This window comes from Tiliqua scincoides, chromosome 1 (assembly GCF_035046505.1).
Source record: "Tiliqua scincoides isolate rTilSci1 chromosome 1, rTilSci1.hap2, whole genome shotgun sequence".
NCBI classification, from domain to species: domain Eukaryota; kingdom Metazoa; phylum Chordata; class Lepidosauria; order Squamata; family Scincidae; genus Tiliqua; species Tiliqua scincoides.
Genome location: NC_089821.1, coordinates 105436209 through 105450610, shown reverse-complemented (window position 1 = coordinate 105450610; position 14402 = coordinate 105436209). Strand labels below are relative to the sequence as shown.

The 14402-nt window shown below is 46.0% G+C and overlaps 1 protein-coding gene across 1 annotated transcript; it reads right to left on the bottom strand.

Annotated features, from left to right (window-relative positions):
* Positions 1–12246: 12246 nt before the first annotated feature.
* Positions 12247–14353, bottom strand: SP5 (Sp5 transcription factor). Its single transcript, XM_066639840.1, has 2 exons — positions 14303–14353; positions 12247–13284 (listed from the first exon to the last, which is right to left on the bottom strand). Exons 1-2 carry the CDS (start codon positions 14351–14353, stop codon positions 12247–12249), a joined length of 1089 nt encoding a protein of 362 aa, XP_066495937.1.
* Positions 14354–14402: the final 49 nt, after the last annotated feature.

Here is a 14402-nt window from a genome sequence, read left to right as displayed (position 1 = left end):
CTGCAAAGCCTTGACAAGGCAGTGTTGGAGGCCAGGGCCATGCTGATGGACAACCACAGTTGTTGCTGGGGGCCCACAGTTTGTTCAGATTGCAGGTGGATGAGTTTTTCCATGAAACACTGTCATCCTCCTGTCTTATTCTCCAGATTTGCTGGCGTGGGAGAGATAGCACTTAGCCAGGCAAGGATCTGTGTGCTGCCTACAATTAAACCAAGCTTTGCTTTATCTCCTGCTAACTGGGCACAAGTTACTTTTTCAGATAGTGCTCCTCTTATATTTAGCAGGGGGAGATTAACTCACCCTTTTCACCCCAGCACAGGGTCTTGTTCTTCTGCATCTTTCTAGATTGTGAGCCTTTTTTTGGGACAGGGAGCCATTTAGGGCCCAATCCTATCCAACTTTTCAGGACTGGTGCAGCCACAATGCAGCGTCGTGGTAAGGGGACAAATGTTCCCATACCTTGAGGAGGTCTCTGTGACTGCCTCCCCACCACAGGATGCAGTGCATGCCCCACTGGCATGGCTGCACCAGCACTGAAAAATTGGATAGGATTGGGCCCTTAGCTATTTGTTTTTCTGTAAACCACTTTGGAAACTTTTTTGTTGAAAAGTGGTATAACAGCAGCAACAGCAACAATATGCTTTACAACAACTGTGCGTGTTTTTGTTTTTCCGTTTTTGACAAAGCACTACAGTCCCTCTAACTACCTGTAGTCCAGCCCTCATGAAGAAAACACATATGTTTAGAAAATAAAATGCACCTTTATAGTACAATCTTGTGGCCATCTACTCAGAAGTAAGTCTCAGTGAGATCAGTAGAACTTACTCCCAGAGAAGTGTGTACACTCTGCAGGACTGCAACTTTAGTTGCAAAATACATGAATTGCCTCAGCATCCAAGTTGGACCATCTAAGACTTTTGAGCAATATATGAATTAGGACCTGCCAGAGCTTCTTAACTCCTTGTGTGACATAGCTTGTTGCAAAAGGGGGGGGGGGAAACAAGATCCTTGTGGCTTGGGGCTGGCCCTTAAACCCAGTGCAATGTCACCAATCATGAATCTGCCCAGCCCTAAGATTAGCTTCAGAGGCTCTGTGTTTGCCCCTGACAATCAGGTCAGGTGCTAGCTGATTATAATTTGTATCCATTTGAGGGCCTATGTGCTTGGGCTGACTCCTCAATATTGGTGGCAGTGGCAGCACTAATTTACTATGGTGGGTGGGTGGGTGGGTGGGATGGGACAATGAAGGATCCAGTGCAAGGCTTTGCCCCAGGTCCCCCAGCAAGTTGGAGCCAGCAATGCCCACCATTAACAGAAACTGGATTGGTGAACACCAGAAACAGGAACTTGTTAGGGGTGGCACTTCAGTTGTGGAATTTCCTTCCCACAGAGGTCAGGTGAACTCTCTCCCCCCACCGCTGCTTTTAAATGGACAATTAATGGCACAACCCTAACCAACTTTCTGGCACCAAGATAAAGGCAATGCAGATCTGTGGTAAGAGAACAAACTTTCCCTTACCTTGGGGAGGCCTCTGTGACTGCCACCCAACTGCAGGGTACAGCACATGCCCCATTGGCACAGCTATGTCAGTATGAGAAATTTGGTTAGGATTTGGGCCTAAGACATTCTTTTTTTTGGAAAGCTTTACTCCTGCTGATTTTAAACTGATTTGATTCTTTCCCACTGTACATGTTATGCTGCTACTGATCTATGTTTCTTGTTATTTGAAATGGTTTGATGAATTTTTACTGTTGTTGGTGTTTGTTAATTTTTGTAAATGTTTGAACAAAAAGTTGGATCTAAATTAAAATATATACCGTATACTGCATAACTACTATGTGATGAATGATAAGACCCATTTTATCCTAGTCTTTCACACATGGAGGTTTTATTTGTTTTAATTAAAGGAAATAATATTTTTCAGCTTGCTGCATCTAGCAGAGTAATTTTATTATATTAAAAAATACTTTAAAGTAGTTTAAATTAGCAGCAGAACTGATGAAAATAAACTTCTTTACTGGGTATCCTTCTTTCAGAATTCTTCACTACATATACCCCACACTTCCTGTAAGCAGTTTAGATTAGCTTACATATGGTTCTTGTACATTCTCTCCTCCAGGCAGTTTACAGGCCAGAATATGGTTGGTTTAACCGTTGTACTGTCTTGTGAGCCTGAAGTCCATTCTGTGGACCAAGCATCTTGTCTGATCTCTGGGTAACTCTCCAAAGAAGCAGCTGCACAGTAAGAATGTCACACTATTGAAAAACATATCATTTCAGTGCTCAGCTTATTGGGGGGGGCACAGAGGGGGCATGACCCCTTACCTTTTGTTACACCATCCTCTAAGGTGAAGTTTTTAGGAGACTATGGGGGACATAATTGGCTACAATGAAAGGGGGGTGTTAAGGGTTAGAACTTGTGGATTTCATTGAGACACTCCCCAACTTTTCATCCCAAATGTCATAATTTGAACACTGTCTCATTTGTTCATGAAAAAGTGTCCTGTGATAGAGAAATCCATGTGTAGATTCTGAGTAGCATCCAGACCTTTTCTGAAGCAGTGCACCACCATCATTTGTGACCAGAAGGAGCATTCTGGGACCCTTAGGGAGTTTCTGCTGATGAGGCACTGTTTTGTGAAAGATCTAGATTCTATCCTATGTGTATAGCTCTGATCCCAACTGGGTTTTTACAGGATATATCTTCTGAGCTAAAGAAGAGCTGAAGGGCCGGAACACTTGCTTTGCCTACTCACTCTCATGTGGATCAAGATACAGAAAGAGGTATTTAAACAGCCCTTCCCAGGGTGAACAGCAATAGCAGTTTTGGTCCAGCCATTCCCATAACATGCAGTTCAGCCGCTTGCTTCAAGATGTCCACAAAGGGCTCTTGAATTCCCTTGCTAATTCCTGTGTGAACAAGCAGAGGTCTGTCACCATTCTTCATTGTACAATTCAGATTTTCAATCCTACTTGTCTGAGGTAAATAAGAGGCAAACTCTGACAGAGCCTTTGTAGCTATTTACAGTTAACTTTGGCACACATGGGGAAAAAATGGCTACTATACATAATAAGAGGACTTATTATGTATAGGAGGATCAGGGCATGATGAGACAAATGGAAATCTAAAGATCAGGTTGGGCACCTGAGCCTTCAGTTGACTATTCCAAATATACACTGTAAGGCGCATGAATATGCACCACTGTTTGTGTGTATCTGTGGTGGCTACTGCAGCTGACCTCAGTGTCTCAACACCACATATATACATATCCCAAAATACAAGCACAGGCTGGCCACGTATGACAACATATAGCCAGTCTGTACAAGGAAGTGATATCTGTACAGGAAATATTTGCATGTGAAGTGGTTCTGAAACATAACTAATAATAGAATAACCCCTGATAATATTACCTTAAGGACAAAATAGATGTAGCAAACTACAGCTGACTTCCAATAATAAGGCACCTTTGAGACCAGGTGATACCAGATTATTAGATGTATCGGACTATCAGGATGCTTGTGCTGGGCCAAAGCACAGCCTATGTCGGTTGGTCAGCTCCAGCAGCTTGGATCAATAATCAAGCCCTGGCTGCTTTGGTATGAGGTTGCTGCATTTCAATCTGCTGCTGGCACTTGGAGCACACCCAACTGTTGCACCGAGAGCTTCCAGCAAGTCTTGCTCTATAGTCCTGAATGTCAGCAAGAGTTTGCTGCCTGCAGCGGCCACTCTGCCAGGATGCACACCTGAAGCCAAGTCAGTTGGGCCACTGCTGACCCCAACAGCATCATTAGAACATAAGAAGAGTCCTGCTGGACCAGTGTGCTCCAAAGGCCCATCTAGTCTAGCTTCCTATATCTCACAGTGGCTCACCAAATGCCTCAGGGAACACTCAAGACAAGATAGCTGCAACCTGATAGCTGCCACCTCCCTTGCATCTGGCATTCTGAAATAGCCTACTTCTAGAACCAGGAAGAATACCCATCATGGTTTGTAACCTGTGATGGAATTTTCATCTATAAAGGGTGCAGTCCTAACCCCCTATGTCAGTGCTTTCCAGCACTGAAATAAGGGCAATTCAGCTCTGAGGGAAGGCAACAAACATTTTCTTACTTTGAGGAGGCCTCCAAGAGTGACACCGAACTGCAGGATGCAGCACATGTCCCACTGGCACTGCTGGAAAGCACTGACATAATGGGTTAGGATTGCACCCAAAATTGTCCAATACTGTTTTAATTGCATCTAGGCAAAGTACATCAACCTCTACCTAGACCTGATCCACCCACCCCCACACCCCGTCTTGTTCTGTTCTCCCCCCCCAGCTACTTCTTATGTTGTCTTTTACGAGCGGCGCTGACTGTTTAATGGCGGTTAGCACCAGCAGAAAGTATGTTTCACTGCTGCCTGGACTGGGCGGTGAGTATTTCCTGCATTAACAATGTGGAAAAGAAACAGAAAACAGGTTCCACCTTCACTTTACAGACCTCACTGAAACACAAATCTGTTGTAAGCCTCCACATAAGTAAGTGTAGTTACTGGGAAATTTCCAGTTCAAAACATGTAAAGTACATGATATGCATAAATAAAACTATGCTACTAAAATGCAGTTAAATATTAGAAGTGAAACTTATGTCACTGATAATTTGCTTTATGCAATGATGTGTACAGTACATTGTTGTAAACCAAGATTTTCACCGCTGAGCTAATCTGAAGAAGAAAAAAGCCTATGGCTACCAGACTCCCTTAGTAAAAGTATACTATGATAAGAGTAAAAAAAAATTTAAATCTGCAAAACAACAAATTTCAAAAGACTAATAAAATTGTGCTTTGACAAAAAAAGAAGCACAGGATAGCAACAAGTGAATCCTCAGGAGACTGAACATATAAAAATATTAAAAGTATCCTATGAAACAGCTGAAGAATATCGAGCTCTATATCCCCAAGGCATACTACATGAAACATTAATTCACTGCATTCAATAGAAGCACGTAATCACGTGTGCTGGTAATAAATCAGAAGCTTTTATATTGTTTACATCACCTCCAGTGATCTTCTAGCATTAAGTAAAGCACTTTACATCTTCCAAAAGTTTTCAAAATATAATTTGTCTTTCAAGTTATTTCCCATTTAACAAAAGCTGCAAATATAGATTTATCAGTCATAATGCTCAAGGATATTCTCTCTCTCTCTCTCTCTCTCTCTCTCTCTCTCTCTCTCGCACACACACACACACACACACACACACACACACACACACAAAATTTCTTTATCCTTATGTGATTTCTAATGGTGTTTGAGTCATTACTTGCCGAGACACAAAACTCTGAATTAGGAAACCAAGGCCAATTAAGAGCCTTGTTAAGGTCAAGGTAGAGCTCAAGTTTCATAAAGCATTCATTTTTAGTTCAGTTCAAAGGACTGAGCTCTTACTGATATGTTGGTCTTACAGAAATTGATATGGAGTGAATACAGGTGTCTGGTAGTAATCTCAAAAGTTTGAAGGCAGTACAGAGAACCTATTGAATTTTTGAAGTTATTCTTGTCTTTGGGAATATTACATCAGGAACAAGATCATCCGTAAGTATTTTTAAAAGCTTTTAAGACTGTATTTACATGCACATTCTATGAACTGAATCAATTACATGTCAAGTCACACATCATCAGCTTAAACATAAAGTTATCAGTGGACCCAAGGCTGATGATGTTTCTTGCTGCCGGCTTACCCTTCGATTTGTTTGATTTCCTATCATTTTTCCCAAGTTTTGTGTCTAACTAAGCATTTAGATTATTCCCCTGAAGTCCACAGATCTGTATCCAGTAATGTATGTCTCTTTTCCCCCTTGGATCAAGTTGAAAGAAAGCGTCTATGAGTTGGGGCTCAATTAACAGAAGTCAGCAGAATGCTACATGTTTTTCTCTCCAAAAAAGCATGACACACCCTGTTCCACTGAAATCATCTAATAGCATTTGGCAGCCTGATCCTGTCCATGTTTACTCAGAAGCAAACTACATCCAGTGCACATCCATGACATTTAGTGGTGGTTATGCCCCAATAAACATGCTTAGGATCACAACCTTAAAAATGGGGACAAACAACGTGCCCAACTTTGTACCCAATATTTGCAGAAATGTGAATACAGGTATATGGCAACTTACAGTAGGGACTGCTTCTTTCCTGCATCACCATTTCAATGAGTGTGATTTATAGACTTGGGTTGTGTATCCACTAATTTGCACGTACATGCCAAGGAATCAGCTCCAATCTTTCCAACCATGTATAGGAGAGAAAAAAGGCATAGGTACACTCCAAGCGGTATACACTTGATCCAGTTAAAGTTAGTTGTAACCGTCCTATTGAAAGAATGGGGTGTTAGTTTTAACTGGTCGCATTTGTTTCAGGGTGATGTGTAGCCAGATCCTATGCATATTTGCTTGAGTGCCACACTGACTTAGGGCCAAAACCTATCCAACTGTCCAGCGCTGGTGCAGCCTTGCCCATGGTGCATGCACTACGACCTGTGGTGGGGGACAGCCACGGAGGCCTCCTCCAGATAAGGGAATGGTTGTTCCCTTTCCTCGGGGCTGGATTGCGGCTGCACCAGCACTGGAAAATTGGATAGTATTAGGTCCTAAGGCTGCAAGACTCAAATGTTTGCTGGGGGCAAGCCTCCCTGAAGAGAATACTTCTGATTAGACATGTACAGGATTCTGCTGTTAGTCAGCATTAACTTTAGTTGGATTGGGGCCTATGGCTTTGCTGAATGCTTAAACCCAGGTCTGTACTGTGGACCCATCATGATATGTGAAAAAGTCCCAAGATTTCAGTTGTTTATTAGCAATTCAACTAATGTGAAAACAAGTAACCCACGGAATTTGCTGTTCAAAGACATCCTATTCATATCAGACCAATACTGAAATTGCTCTTACTGCCTGCTAAGCATTTAGTTTTTGAAAATGTTCTGGTGTATTGAGGAAATGCAAAGTTAACCCTGTTTTCCTGCAATGCCTGTTTTTGAGGATGAACAAAGACAGGTAATGTTGGTATGTGATACAATGACCACTGTCAATTCTCTTCTATGTGAAGTGAATAACATATTTTATATTGTATACAACAAACCAATATTTATATTAATATTGGGCTGTATGTATTTTTTCACTTTTTCCAATAACAAAAATTAACATTAGACTGTGTAGTTCAAAAGTCAGCCAAAGTTAAACACTTTTAAACCCTATTCATTTCAGTAGCAAAATTAAACACATACAGTACTTTAAACTTCATAGCTGAAATCAATGGGACATTCATCCCCTTACCCTGAGTAAAGCCCCAGCCTGCTCAATGGGGCTTCTTGAGTCTGCACTCTCTATTTCAGACTCGAGAAACCCCACGTCAGGCTTTTGAGCCCAACACAGGGGATAGGATTTGGTGGAGGAGGCTTCACTGGCCGCACATCCTCCTGGACCTATCCCACCCTGATTCTGCCCTCCCATACACAGGAATGCTTCTTCCAAGCCGTCCCGCCACCCTCCACATGCAGCTTGGCATTCACCTGCTCCCCACTGGTGGCCGGGGCTCTGATTGCAGCGTCAACAGGGTGGTGCAGGCCTCCTCACCAGCGCTGTTTACTCCCTGGGTGGTGTAAATGTGCCTTATGGCACTTTTGTGACACCCAGAGCTGACGCTACAGTTGCAGCCCTGGCACTAGGACATCATTGGATTGGGCTGCCCATCTTAGGGCCAAATCCTATCCAACTTTCCAGCACAGATGCAGCTGCAATGCAGCCCTGTGATAGTTAGTTAGTTGGCAACCTTCAGTCTCGAAAGACTATGGTATCGCGCTCTGAAAGGTGGTTCTGGAACAGCGTCTAGTGTGGCTGAAAAGGCCGATTCGGGAGTGACAATCCCTTCCACACTGGGAGCAAGTGCAGTCTGTCCCTGGCCTGTCTCCCTGGCTATGGGCCTTCCTTCTTTGCCTCTTAGCCTCAGACTGTTGGCCAAGTGTCTCTTCAAACTGGGAAAGGTCATGTTGCACAGCCTGCCTCCAAGCGGGCCGCTCAGAGGCCAGGGTTTCCCACTTGTTGAGGTCTACTCCTAAGGCCTTCAGATCCCTCTTGCAGATGTCCTTGTATCGCAGCTGTGGTCTACCTGTAGGGCGCTTTCCTTGCCCTGTGATAGGGAAACAAATATTCCCTTATTTCGAGGAGGCCTCCATGATTTCCCCACCACCACAGGATGCAGTACATGCCCCATTGGCATGGCTGCACCAGTACTGGAAAGTTGGATAGGATTGGGCCCTCACTAATTTTGGCTGGGTTCATGCCCCTAATTAGCAATTTGGAATCAAAGAGACAATTATGAAAAATGAATCAAAATAGAGTATCTTCATTAGAATACACGATATTAGATGAACAATAAAGTTCCCTGTCTACTTTGAAAAATTATCAATGGACAATCCACAAATTCATGTCTGGCTGTTTAGAATATATAGATCTACACTCACTCTGATCTCTGCTTGATTAAACAATGGAACAAACCAATTTTATAATCCAACTTGGATTTTATAATCCAACAATCCAATCATATTTTTAAGGGTTCTATTAGAAAACCATGGTAGTGCATCACTGACACCAACATCATTTTACTTTATTTGGAACAAAGGAATTAGATCAAGCTATTGGAATCAAAAAAGGAAAACAGTTCAACAATGCAGCTAATCTAATGAAACTTCAACTATGCAGTCTGAATGATTTGGATCCAGTCTCTATACAAATTTCTGCTGATCTTTATTGTTTAGTCAACAGCAACTGCAATGTTATCTCTTAAGTGATTCCTGTATAGCTGCTAAATTGATGCATAATCTTCTCTCTGCATATTGCTGTTACCCAAAATCATTTGCCTACTACTGGAACTGAAACTAAAAGGATGATTTCCAAATCATGCTTATTTCTTCCCCTACATATTTGTAATTAAATCAATTCTGCATTTAAAATACGATCTTAAACTTATCTATCTGAAAATAATTCCTACTGACATACTTTGGACTTGTGCATTATTATTCTCATTTCTAATGAGGAAGTTTCAACTCCACACAGGAGAACGGGATACCTTAAAAGCATAAATATAAATTTTACTCACAACCTGTTCAAACTAAAGTATTTTCATTCAAAATAAAAGTAGCCTATTGGAAGGCAACTTGAAATAATATCAAATCCAAATACCATTTACTGGGTCATGTACTAAACAGGGAAACTATTTCACAAATGTACAAATACCCCTTCCTTCACTGCAGGCATTTTCACTAGGTATTCTGTGATTCTAACATTCATGTTTTAATGTTAATGACTGTAATCTGAAGTAGACTGCACTGCCAAATTCCCATTAAATCTAAACATATATCTTGCACAGTCTGTAACAAAATAGTATTTTATAGGTATTTCAGTCGTCAAGATGCTACCCCATTCTGTACTGTACATATTCAAAAGTCACATATTTCATATTTAATCCCTGCAAGCTTATCTATAATAGTTTGTCACTACACATATACAATATCATTTTTAATGTGCAGTTGAAAATGCACGCATGACCAGAGGCTAAATTTGACACTATATTCTCATTAAATTGTTCTACAACTGCTTCTTCCATGTCTTAATATTGATGCAAGATATTGATCAAACTTTATATTTATCATTAATTCACCAAATATATATATATTTAAATTATACAGACAATCAAATAGGTCAGTTCCTGGTGTGAACTTCTACTAACACTCCAGTCCAGAAGAAATTCATTTTGAAGCCTGTATCAATGAGGCTGGTTTTCAAAAGCATCATTAGGAAGGGAACATAAAAATGAATATTAATTTTGTCCATGCTTTCAGAAATCTCATTTTGTTCTGTCTACTTCTAGCAATGCATATGATTTTGTAGATTATTTATTTTAAAAGTAGTTAACCATTTTACTGACATAGATTTTTAAAAATGTTTAGAATGTATTTATAATTATATAAATGTACAAGGCTCAAGTTTGCCAGTGGATAAAAATCTATTTCACAAGAGCAATTATTTAATGTTTTCTTGGATAAAGTTTATAATGTAGAAATAAAATCCATCACCTTAGCAAGAGATCGAGAGCCCAATTCTATCTAATTTTCCAGTGCCAGTGCAGCCGTGCCAATGGGGCATGAACTGCATCCTGCGATGGGGAGGCAGTGGCCTCCTCAAGGTATGGGAATATTTGTTCCTTTACCTTGGGGCTGCATTGCGGCTGCACTGGTCCTGAAAAGTTGGATACAGTTGGGCCCTGAGAGCCCAATCTTATGCCTGTCTACTCAGAACATTATAGTCAGTGCAGTTTACTCCCAAGAAGGTGTGGCTAGGATTGCAGTCTGAGGGCCCAATCCTATCCAACTTTCCAGCACTGGTGCAGCTGCAATGTAGCCCCAAGTTCAGGAAACACATGTTCGCACATCTTGAGGAGGCCTCAGTGACTGCCCCTCCACCACAAGATGCAGCGTTTACCTCCTTAGCACAGCTGCACCAGCCTGGAAAATTGGATAGGATTGGGCCCTTACTCCAGTATCAGAATAAAAAACAAACAAAAAAGTTTTCTTGTTTTTCATTCTCCCACCAACCACCATTAAAGTTTGGAAAATGAGGAAAAACGAAAGTGTGAAGGAACTTTACCCATGTAGTGAGTTGGACCAAGAGTCAGAAAGTTGATGAAGCAGGTCTAATGCATCATTGTCATGTATGCTTTCTAGTCCAGCAAGCATCTGCAGGTGCTTAAACACACATTGGCTATGATCCAGCGAAAGTTAAGCACTTCTAAGGGCCATGGACAACAAAACCCTCTGGCTGGATAATTTTCATTAGTCCTATGACATTTAATGGAACCTACTTCTGTTTAACATCACCTCTACCTAAGAAACCAGCATAGTTGACTTTTGCTTTCTCTTTGGGCTCAAGATTCTTCTAGAAGTCTTGCTGTATACGATTCCATTTGGTGACTTTTAAATTGTGATGCCACTAATGAAAACAACATTGGGTTGTTATCATATTTGATTGTTACAACCCTGACCAGAAGGAGCTTTCCAAAATTAATGGATGAAGCCAAAAAGAAGTTTACTTCTTCCCTAAACCTCCTGCATTCCACAAAGAGAAGCTTTGTGAACTTCTGCATGGCTGTGGGAACAGCTGAGAAAATTAATACAAATTATAGGTTATGCTTCAAAATATTGAGGTGCTTGCCAAATAAATGAGGAGGGGGTTGTTTGTTCAGGCTAAACACACACTTGAAACAGACTATCTTCAAATGGGACATTTTGTAAAGCCTTCAGAAGTGTGAAAAGAAGACTCAAACGAAATAAACACTCAGTGGGATCGTTCCAATAATGCCCCAAGTATTAACGTATTTATTTTCACACTGCAGTTGCAAGTGGATTTACAGAAATATCTCATGCTGTAGCCCCCACAGGGAGCCGAGGATGGGGGTGGGGTGGGGAGAAATGTTTTTATCAAAACCAAGATATTAAATAAGCTGTACACAAAAGATTGGTCTTTTTGCCTGAAGAAAGTCACGCAAATAATTATAACGAGGAGCCAGATCCCCCCTAGCCAAGTATTGCTGTTTCTACTTGAAACAGGTAATCCAGTTCACTTTGGCCAGCTGTTGTTTCCAAAGGGGAGAAAAAGGTCAATCCTCTGGTCTATGCAGTTCTTTCAAGCATCTTGCACTGTAGTCTGAGGAGTGGGGGGATGTGATGAAAAATGTGGATTTTTTTTTACTGTGGAGCCAAAGCAGAGAAAGCTCTTCACTGAATGCATCTCAAATCCAGAGCAGAAGTCAAAATCTCAAAGACTTAGAGAGGGGCTTTCAAGAGCTCCACCGTCGCCCACAGGCAGGATCCATCTCTTGGTGTGTAGCACTGTTAGAGGAACTCAAGGGAGAACCAGAAATGATACAAATCACCAGCTGTGGTCCCTGGTGGGTGCCTGAGGCGTGAGAGGGGATTTCCTTGCCCACAGGCCCCCCACAGCGTGGGGGTGACAAGCATCTTCCCAGTGGTTCGGGGCTCCCAGGACGAAGATGGTTGGGGGCCACCCTGCTCTGGGGTTGCCCCTGGCAGTGCTAAGGTGAACACCTGCCCCACAGCGGGGTCCCGCAGGCCTGTCCACAGCAGCCCTGCTCTGCTGCAGGGAGGCGGAGGCCAAGTAATCCAGGGCTCCAGGCCCCTCGGGCGCAGGGGGCAGGTCAGAGGTCCCGCGGCTCCTCCCTCTTGACGGCGCAGGCGCCCGCGCCGGCCCGCAGCCGCTTGTTCTGGTGCGTCTTGACGTGCTTGGCCAGGTGGTCGCTGCGCATGAAGCGCTTGCCGCACTCGGGGCAGCCGAAGCGCTTCTCGCCCGTGTGAGTCCGCAGGTGCCGCTGCAGCTCGTCGGAGCGCGTGAAGCTCTTGCCGCAGAAGAGCCAGCTGCAGACGAAGGGCCGCTCGCCCGTGTGCCAGCGCAGGTGCGCCTTCAGGTGCGACGTCTTGCCGTACACCTTGCCGCAGCCGGGCACGTGGCACAGGTGCTGCTTCTTCCTGCCCGGCTCGGCCGCGGCGCCGCCGCCGTCGGGGGCCGCCTGGCAGTTGGGACAGCGGCAGCGGCGGCACCTCCTGGCCGTGGCCGCCAGGGGCGCCTTGGGGTGCAGCAGCGCCGCCAGCTGCGTCTGGTACTGCGCCAGCTCCGACGGCGCCAGCACCAGCCCGCGCTGCAGGCCGCCCGCCGCGAAGCGGTGCGCGCAGGCGCCCGGGCCCGGCGCCGCCTGCTGCAGGCTCCACCAGGGGATGTCCTCCGGCGCCGGCGAGGGCTGCGGCGCGGGCAGCAGGTTGGAGTAGCCCGCCGGCAGCGCCGCCTGCGCCGCGTAGGGCACGTAGGCCGGCGGGGGGCAGCCGGAGGGCAGCGCGCCCATCGCCGGCGGCAGCATCTTCACGGGCGAGAACTCGTAGGGGTAGGACGGGTCCGCCGGCGGCGTCAGCGGCAGCTCGTGGCCCCCCCCGAAGGCCGGCTGCGGGGCCAGGCCCAGGCTGGGCGGCGGCGGCGGCAGCCCGCCCGGGGAGTGCGCCGGCATCTCGCTGCTCCACGGGTGGAAGATCCTGGACGGCGAGCCCAGGCCCGGCTCGTACGAGACCTGCAGGAAGTCCGAGGGGGCGCCCGCCGCGCCCGTCTGCCCGATCCGGCTACAGGTGGCGGCCAGGAGAGCCAGCGGCGAGTGCTTGGCCAAGTCGGGGGAGGCGCTCGGCGTCCGGTCCTGCGGGGGGAGGGAAGGAAGCGGAGAGACTGTTAGGCTGCAGTCCTACCCACATCTTCCTGGGATAAGCCCAGGGACTATAATGGAACATACTTCTGAGTAGACATGCATTGGATTGTACTCACAGGCTGCAGTCCTATCCGCACTTCCCGGGGAGTAAGCCCCACGGACTACAATGGGGCTTACTTCTGAGTAGACATGCACAGGATTCAGCCCCCTAGCCACAGTTTCCTGGGAGTAAGCCCCATGGACTACAATGGAACCTACTTCTGAGTAGACATGCACAGGATTGGGCTGTTAGTCACCTTCCCGCCCACCTGGCTGCCAAAGCCATTCATTCTCCACCCTCTGTCGGTCCCTGCCAACCTCCAAAGTTTACTTCTAGGAGTAACAAAGCACCGGTTGCTGAGCGCGTGGGCGGGGAAGCCTCCGCCAGAGTTGTGCTGCTGCCACCCTCCCTGCGAAGCCCAGGCAGCAGCAGCAGCAGCAGCATCACGCACACTCTCACACCACCCACCCACCCTTCCCCTCCCTCTCCAGTGGGGCCAACTCGGCACCCTCCCAAGTCCACCGCAGTCGCCCTCCCCTTCCAGCTCTTGGGAGCCTTTCCGATCGCATGGAAGTCCTCGGAGGATTGGGAGGGAATGCGAGGCTGTAGAGATGGCCAGTGGCGCACTCCTTGGCTTGAAAGAGACGGTCCCCTCCCCACGTGGGCACGCGGCGCGCACTGCTAAGTGAAGAAGTTTCTTGCGAGCCAGGAGCCGATCCCTTCAAAGACCCAACGGATGCCTGGCGTCTTCCGAGCCTGGCTGTCCCCAACGGTGGGGCTCGGGGCTGCAATCTGCATCCCCGAGAGCTGAGGGGCTTGCACCCCCCTGCAACTTTTCAGACCCCCTCCAGGGCAGCGTCGGTCCCTTTCCCTCTCGCTCCCAGCCCCAAGGTGGGTGGCCTCCTCTCCGGGGCACTCGGTCCTTTAGCTGCACCCACTTCTCCCCATTGCCCAGCCCGGGCCACCGACCTGGAGAAACGCCTGCAGAGAATCGTTCCGGAGGACGGCCACCGCTGCCATGGCTATCGCGTCCGCAGGAAGGGGCGGCCAGGAGGACCGCGTCGCGGCA

Bases quoted from the DNA above. Each gene is read 5' to 3' on its own strand.
- SP5 (XM_066639840.1), bottom strand. From the start codon at position 14,353: ATGGCAGCGGTGGCCGTCCTCCGGAACGATTCTCTGCAGGCGTTTCTC. The intron at 13,285-14,302 runs GTCGGTGGCCCG...CTCCCCCCGCAG, and splicing joins CTCTGCAGGCGTTTCTCCAG to GACCGGACGCCGAGCGCCTC.